At 45.7% G+C, this 8,263-nt stretch overlaps 2 protein-coding genes across 3 annotated transcripts in view; both read right to left on the bottom strand.

Moving 5' to 3' along the window:
- The window catches only part of grk7b (G protein-coupled receptor kinase 7b), a 6,494-nt gene extending 908 nt beyond the window's left edge, over positions 1–5,586 (bottom strand). The window contains exons 1-4 of one of the 2 annotated variants that reach the window (XM_029844478.1): positions 4,699–5,586; positions 4,037–4,474; positions 935–1,206; positions 1–704 (exon numbers count right to left, since the gene is read on the bottom strand). The exon at positions 1–704 is cut by the window's left edge and continues 908 nt beyond it. In XM_029844478.1, coding sequence (XP_029700338.1) covers positions 374–704; positions 935–1,206; positions 4,037–4,474; positions 4,699–5,292 — 1,635 coding nt within the window. In that variant the 5' untranslated portion in view covers positions 5,293–5,586 and the 3' untranslated portion in view covers positions 1–373. The remainder of the gene's footprint in view (positions 705–934; positions 1,207–4,036; positions 4,475–4,698) is intronic. The other variant, XM_029844479.1, reaches the window with a different exon arrangement.
- Positions 5,587–5,828: 242 nt separating this feature from the next.
- rnf7 (ring finger protein 7) lies at positions 5,829–7,104 on the bottom strand. Its single transcript, XM_003976987.3, has 3 exons — positions 6,796–7,104; positions 6,621–6,668; positions 5,829–6,267 (listed from the first exon to the last, which is right to left on the bottom strand). The coding sequence occupies exons 1-3, from the start codon at positions 6,959–6,961 to the stop codon at positions 6,149–6,151; spliced, it is 333 nt and encodes a 110-aa protein (XP_003977036.1). The 5' UTR covers positions 6,962–7,104; the 3' UTR covers positions 5,829–6,148.
- Between the last annotated feature and the right edge of the window lie 1,159 nt (positions 7,105–8,263).

Below are 8,263 nucleotides of genomic sequence, written 5' to 3'. Positions count from 1 at the left end.
CAGCAGGCATTTCAGTTTTGCTTGAAGCCCCTTTAACTGGAGTAATATCATCCTTACGCATCCTTATATCAGGCACTTTGAAAGTAAATAATAGTCCTGAAAGGGGAAAACGAGGCAACAATTCAGATCAACGTGCACGCCGAGCCTGTCTGCAATACTTGCTGCACCAGGAACTGAATATTTGGGCTGCTTTTAAAAATAAAAACCTCTGGTGTTTAACTGGCAGGGAATAAAAGGGGAACTAAAAATGAGGGAACCAGCTCCAGTCCTTGAGACAGCGCCACAGCACACGGTGCACAGCAGGGGAACACCAACAGTCCTGTCATGGAGCACAAGGTTCGCTCAGGTGACAGAATATTCTGTGAATGAGCTCTCAGGTAATGATGCACATCCTGGAGAAGCACACGGACTCCTGGCAGGAAGCGTTCAGCTCGGAGCTGTTCAGCAGGTCAAACGTCCCGCTCTCGATCATCTCCTTCTGCCACCTAACGGGGACGGCACCCGTGCTGAACTCCTTGAAGAACCGCTCATCTTTAGAGTCAAGCTTAACGTCCTCGACCTCGGAGGCGGTCCTGAACGCGTCCATGTCTTTGGCGTAGATCACGTTGGGTTTTGGCACCCAGGGGGGCTCCGCGAGCCCCGCCTCCAGACGGTGGAAGTTGATGCCCTTAAAAAAGACATGGTTTCGAGGGTCATCACCACTACTGTTAAAAAGACACAATATGTGTTAAATTAAACAAAATATGCAGTAGAAAGGTGCTCTTCATGATAGAGAAAATACAGTGATGCAATGGAAACACGGTTAAAAGTGAGTTTTTGAGTTGGAAGCTCAAACCAGGCAACAACTTTAGCAATATGAGTTTAGTAGTTTGGTTTTTTTCCCGTGTTAAGCAGCACCTAGCCAAAGAAGGGGGGCGTTATAGGGTCTTCTTACCGGCATCCAAGGCGATTCTGCACCTTCTTTTTCAGAAAGTGACTGATGAGATCTTTGACGGGCGCGTCAAAGTCGCTGTGCTGAAACTTGCAGTCGTCCTCCAGAGTGCGACGCGTCACCTCTTCATTCTGCACCTTTTCCTTGAAATCTTTAAAAGGCAAACGGGCGGCCACCATCTCGTAGATGCTGCAGCCGACCGACCACCAGTCGACCGACATGCCGTAGTTCTCCTGCCTCAGGATCTCCGGAGCCATGTAGCCAGTTGTACCTGCCTGAGGGGACACACAACAAAAATAGTGAACCTTCGCGTGCTCTGAGAGTGTATTAATGTGGGGACGGCAGGAGAGGAGGGTCCTGAAAATAATTTTAGCACCTAATGGGGGCACTGCACAAAAGGAATGGGTCACCTTTAAAGATCAGATGCACATATCTGTAAGTGGATATATGAATTTAATGAATTCAACTCAAGTCGGTGGTAACTCCGTCTGTAGGGCTGAGAAGCGAAGGGGTTCTAGGTTCAAGCCCCAGTATGGACTAAATTTGGGAGGTGTTCTGGACACCTTCAGAGCACTGCTGGGGTACCATTGAGCAAGGTACTGAACCCCCACAGAGGGCCATGGATGAGCTGGTGACCCATTCAGGGGTGTAACCTGCTTTCACCCATTTGCAGATTTAATTATATTACAGCCTCCGGGACCTGGACAGGGTCCTGGGAGGGACCAGGTTCCTCAGCAGGGTTTCTGCCACACCTCACCTCAATGTTTCAAAAGATGCAGTTGGATGAGAACGAGTATGTTGGGGTTGTACAAGAATCTCGCTTAAGTTTCATTATCTTTTCACAAGTGTGTTCCACGGGCCGGTCAGGTAACCTTCCGCAGACTTGTCGTTTCTAGTCACTGACGTCATCGTCCATCCACTTCTCGTCTCTTCATTCCCTTCAATAAATGTAAAGCTAATCCGTGCAATGTTACAGAAATAAAAAGGTGCTCCTGTAGTCCCGTCCAATGTGTGACTTTAAGGCCAGATCCTGATCAAGATTCCTCACATTCGAACGTGAGGGCAAAGAAATACCATCCTGGGTATAGAATGATCTCACTTTTGTCTGGAGATAAGGAGATATGAGGTCACCCAAGGGGGTCTAATTAAATAAGGCAAATGTAAATCACAAGGTTATTTCTAAGGTAGCCAGTCTAGTGTAACCAGCAAATACTCACAAACTACCAAATCTTCTGGATACATGTTAGGGGAAGGTAAATGTGGCACTGCCTTACTCACTGTAAAAATACACCTATATATCCTTTCTTTAATGAAAAATGACACATTCAAAATGCCGTCAACAGTCATTTGTCTTAGCTACTAAATTCTTGGACATTTTTGGCCTGACCTATGCAAAGCTCAAAGCATATTGTCATTATTTCAGATATATCTGTGCTTGGCCGTGTTTAGAAACAGCATTTTAACACACTTCTCTGAGGTCAATCTTTCAGGACATAACATATTTATGACAGTTACCAGGTTACAAGGTGTTTTATTAGAGCAGCATATCTACTTCACTGCCCAGAACAAAATTAAAATGAAAAAACATTCAGTTTATAAGTGCCTTTCGCACACACATTACCTGATAACACTGAATATGACCATAAAACATTAGATAAGAGACACGAAGATAAAAACCTCATTTGACATTTGATAATCACCTATCTGTTCCATCAACTTCATTACCTGGCTATTCTTGTCTCTATTGTGTTAGTTTCTAACCATGTTAATGCTGAACTGCCTCATTTTCAATACAGATGAGGTGCTGCATGTTGTCCTTCAGTGTATAATTAATTGCTCAAAAGAAAATTCCACTGGTATTTATTTATTTATTCGCTTGCAGTCATGCAGAGGGGTCCAGACCCAGTCCTTGTGGGCCTCAATCCAGCCAGGATTTCTGTCCCACCAGGTACAAGCAAGAATAAAGATGGCAGATAATATTACCATTTTCTTTATGGGAAATGAGAACACACTCCTAAATATACTCAACTTGCAAATCTATTTATCTCAATAAAAGATAAATTAAGAGAATAGAAATAAATAAAAGCTCACAAAGATAAACACATGGTCTACATGCGTATAGTATCTACACAGCTACTTTTAGGTGTGATTACATTCTCTATATGGACCCCAAAGTGGGGATATAGCTGGCTCATTTGGGACACAGTGGGAAAGTTTTAACATGGCATCTTTGGCTCCAGGCTGGAAAACAGAGATGCACCTACAGGAGAGGGCAAGAAAAGACAAGTTACGAGGATGATCATACTTCCTAAGACGTAAAATGATTGTATTTTATTAGACTTTAACATAGAGAACTCAGATTTGTATGGAAACACCAAATTACGCATTATTTCTATATAAAATGATTACTCAAAAAGTACAAAACGATTTGACGGTAATTGTGGCATTAGGCCACCATGTGTTTACATCTAAATCAGTTTGATAAGAGTGGAATTGATAGGATCAGGAATTTCCATGGCAAAGGAGAGGGTTACCATGGTTACAGTAAAACGACAGATACTTGACAGTGCTGTAATGGTCGCTAACTTGACTCATAATACTCGATACAAATACTTTAAAATATAAACGATGTTTTATAGTAAAAGTAAAAACATCACCTACTCTGGTCTCGACGCCGACGTTGTTCTTCTTCTCCTCCTACTATTTCTTCTTCTCCTATTTCTCCTTCTCCTCCTCCTACTTCTTCTTCTTCTCCTCCTACTTCTTCTTCTTCTTCTTCTTGCGGTGGGTCATTGGCGGCTGACAGACAACAAATCGGGGCTCTACCGCCACCCACTGGCCACAAAAGTGCCTTCTCGTTTTCGTGACCTGTAGCGGCGGTCGGTAATTAGCTTTAAAGTGCGACGGCGCCACCTAGAGGATTGGGGTGTGCAGCGCAAAAAGGAATTCCTTTACCCTCCTCAAAACACAAGTCCCTCTCACATATATTAAAAAGAACAAAGGTGAATACTTAGTTAGGGCAGTAGGTACCACGCTGACCACAGCAAAAGAAATGTTTGACAGTGAGCTTTGGAGTCCAAGGCATTGACAAGCTTCCACACTAACCTTCTGGCAGATCTTCTTCCCCTTTGGCAGCTCCACAGCCAATCCAAAGTCCGACAGGCGACATTGTCCTTTGGCGTCCAGCAGCACATTCTCAGGCTTCATGTCTCGGTATACAATATCCATTGAATGTAAATGAAGAATTCCACTAGTTATTTGGGCAACGTAGTACACAACACGCTCCATACGGATACCCCGCTTGCCCAGGTCATAGATATGAAACTTAAGATCTCCACCACTCATGAGGTCTATCACCAGGCATAAGTGTGTCCTGTCTTCGTAGGCATAAGCCAGATTAATGACGAAGCGGCTGTTGGCCTTCTCCAGTATCTGCTTCTCTATGAGGGCAAGCCTCTCGCCGCCTTTCGTCTTCAAGCGCCTCTTATCGAGCTTCTTGCAGGCGTACATTTGGCCCGTGTGTTTAACCTGCACAGCACAAACCTGCAAGACCGACAAGACATGCGGCTTTTAGGTTTAAAATACGTGAATGTATATTCCATCCAATTTCTTACATTATTGAAAATCTTAGTAATTACAGTGGCAGCAAGGACTCTATTAATCTACGCCGATAATCTGACACCATTGCAGGGTGTATTTAAATATGTAAAAATCCTTCATATTTCACAGAAGCTCATCAGGAATGAATACTTTACATTCACACCCACCTCACCAAAACCGCCGCGCCCTAAAGTGCGGAACTCATAGAAGTATTTCCTCGTGATCTTCTGTTTTTCATACTCCTTCCACTGCAGGAACCTGTAGAAAAATGGACTTTTCAGATACTCTGAGAAAGGTCCGCCCTTCAGGAAGGTTCTGGTAGCCTCCCTCACGTGCTCCATCGCTGCCTCATCGAAGTTGCTGATGGACAAACTTGTGTATTTTTCCGCTGCGTCTCCTGCGTGAGAGAAGAGGAAGGTCCTGGACTCGGGCTGGCAGAACTTGGCCAGGACGCTCATTTTGGCCTTCTCTTTTGCTTCGTCTTCCATATGTTGCCAGTAATCAAAGTCCTCCAAGAGCTTGGCTGCAGCTGCATACTGAGAGTTGGAGTCAAGCAGAAACTGGCGGAACAGCCTCCTCCCGATGGGCTGCTGCTCGCACAGGGACTCGTAGCAGCTTCCTTCTGACCCTAGGAGGCCGGAGGACTTTGGTCTTGGCAATGACATGGACGACCGGCTGGTGCCTGCCTGCTGAGCACCCGGGTAGGTTGTGTTGACCACCAGGTTGTTCAGATACATCAGCTCACCCTGTAACGTACCCATCTGTGATCAGCTCCAGCCTAACAGCCCATTCCCATGGTTTTGACAGCAGGTAGAACCTCATCACGGTTCACTGCTCTGCTAACTGAAGGGATTTGTTATTAGCTTAGACCTCGCATGCTTATTTGTAGACGGTGTGAAGGGAAAGCAACTTATGAGGTTTGAACCTAAGAGGCTTTTGGGATAGTCTATCTTTAGAAGGACTTGTGCGAGTTAACTGGACTACCAGGATGACGTGACATCTGACACGATGAGTATTTGCTTTGCCGTTTAGAAAACCATGAAGAAAATCTGCATGTAACAAGGTTGCCGGTTACAAGACAAGGGCCAAAGGCTTACAAAGTTTTTCCCGATACGTCGAGAAAACAGCTGAGAATGTCATTCCTCTGAGATATTGGGAAGCTGTACAATTAATATTTGATAGAGGAACCTTTGTTAAAGACTTTAATAATCTCCCAAAACCAAAAATGCAAGCAACAGAACACGTGGTTTTACATCAAACTAGACTTTTACGACTCTTCCAAAAACATCCGATACATATTGCAATCAAAACACTTTATTTTCTTTTACAAAAAAGGTGAACACGTTCAGGATGTGCTCAACATAAGAGGACAATTCGGTACAGCTAACCTGTGACGGACACCCGCTGCCCCTCGGGTCACAGCGTGTAATTTTCAGCTATAATTCCACATCCTTCAACGGCACCGTCGACCGGTGCTACTGTACATACAGTCATGAGGTGAAGTCCAGCTGTCCATGAAATGTGGCGCAGCGCTGCAAGGATCACAGCCAGGTTGGACACCGTGTTGGGGTGTGCGCAGGTGGAGCTGACATTTGCAGACGGTCCTTCGGACAGGTCTTATTTGCCGATTCTCTGAACCACCCAGTCCTGCTGGCACAGGGGACAGCGGTTGTTCTGCTTCACCCACAGAGACATGCAGCAGTTGTGGAAAGAGTGGTTGCATTCGCCCCACACCACTGAAAAAAGGAAAGCGCATCAATGGTAGAATCTGTTACATGGAAACATACCTACATTTACTGTTTGTGGATTTTAAAGGCACGCCAATTATTTGATATGCTCTTAAACTACATGTTCCATTCAGCAGGTAGTAAAACCCCCTAATCCACTTCCGTACGTGATCATACATTAACAGATACGTTTGAAAAACCCTCTTTCAAAATACCTTTTTGACTTAGTGCGTTTAACACTTCAGGTGCCATCAGTAATAACTGAAAAACTGCCTGCTAACTGTTATAGCAATTGCACGCTAGCAGTCCTAGCATTAGCAGGCTAATAGTCTGCTGCAGATAGCTCATTGCAAGCTCCGTACCAACACAGTCCTCCTGCTTGTTTTCCGCCTGGCACCGAAGACAAGCGTCTGTTGGTAGAGAAAAATGCGTTAAATGTGCAGTGTCATGTAGGATTGGCTCTCCACCCTGCTCATTGCTAGCTGCATTAGCATTAGCGACCGGTTAGAAATGTAACCGAGGGCTCGTCCGACTCACCCATCACTTGAACGCGACAAATGGCACAAGTATCGCACTCGACGTCCCAGCTCCACATAGCGACGGCGTTCCATTTCTTTAGGGAAAACATCTTGTCCCCACTCGACTTGGAGCTCAAACTCGTGTTGTGAGGGAGGACCACACTCGACTCCTCACTGTCATCCATCTCTGCTGCGCAATATCATAGTGACGTTAATCTAAACAAAATGGTCGGTAGTGACGGCTAATAGCAACACTACAGGACCAGAGAAGGTTTTAGACAACAGATGGGGCTGTTTAACAGGCGATGGGATGGAAAACTGGAGAGAAATGCGGTTCCCTTTCACTCATCCCACGCTGCTGCAGTCATTTTTGACATATTTGGCCTCTCATTTCAGATACATTTAGGAGATTTCGAACATATTTGAGCCTTAACATGTAAAGAATGATGAGCTGATCTGATCCCACTTGTGTCTTATGTAGCATGCAACACAATCACACCTGATTATTGTGAATAACATGCTTTTAATGAGCAATTTCTAAAGCCCCTTTCACACTGCGGGATAATAGCCCACGTCGGTCGTTTCGGCTACGTGAAAGGGTCGTCGTGGTATTTGTCCCGGATCGGATGACCCTGCAATCGTCCTGGGAAATTAGCGGCTCGGCCGGCCTGCAGTATGAAAGCCGCGTCATCCTGCTGTCTGATGACATGGACGTCGTGTTGTGACGGACACAGACAGTCTTCAGACAACGTCTTCAGGGGGAAATACTCCTTTGCTTAGTAGCTTATTCACTGGAGCAATAAATTTGACTATTTACTCAAATGTCGTCCGTTACAATCTTTCCAGATTAGCCGCATCTGCCATCCACCGTCGCTAAATTAGCGCTCGGACATTGTTCAATCTGCACTGATCTCGTGGACTTTATAAAGGGACAAAAGTGCAAAGTACGAAACCTTGTTGACTATTGACTCGCTGACGTTCGTGCGACGTGGTCGATGCAACGACTTATGAGAGGGAGGAAAAAAACAGCCAGGCCCCTCAGCAGGAGGTCAGACCCACAGACCCACTGCTGGCGATGTGAAAATGGCCAAATTCTGAGCAAAAGCGGGGCGGCAGGTAGTTCTGGTCGGCTTCATGACTGACGGAGATGATCGGGAGAAGACTGATGCAGGATTTTGTGGAATGGTGCCTGCAGAACCACCTCCAGATCAACCCTGGGGAACCAAGGAGCTGGCGGTGGCCTTCACGGGCGACAACATTCTCCACCGACCCTGAAGACTACCTACAATTACAAGTTCATCTGAACAATAAACTGGTCCCACAACGGGCCGCTCTGTATAGGAAGGGTCAGAACTCCTCCTACTCAGGGGACTGAGGTCTTTTGGAGTGCATGGGACACTCCTGAGGAGCTTCTAGGACTGCGTGGTGGCCTCAGCCATCTTTTGGAGACAGCATATCAGCCTGGGACAGAGAGAGATTGGACAGTC

The sequence above is a fragment of the Takifugu rubripes genome, chromosome 11 (assembly GCF_901000725.2).
Source record: "Takifugu rubripes chromosome 11, fTakRub1.2, whole genome shotgun sequence".
Lineage (NCBI taxonomy): Eukaryota > Metazoa > Chordata > Actinopteri > Tetraodontiformes > Tetraodontidae > Takifugu > Takifugu rubripes.
This window is presented reverse-complemented; position numbering and strand designations above follow the sequence as displayed.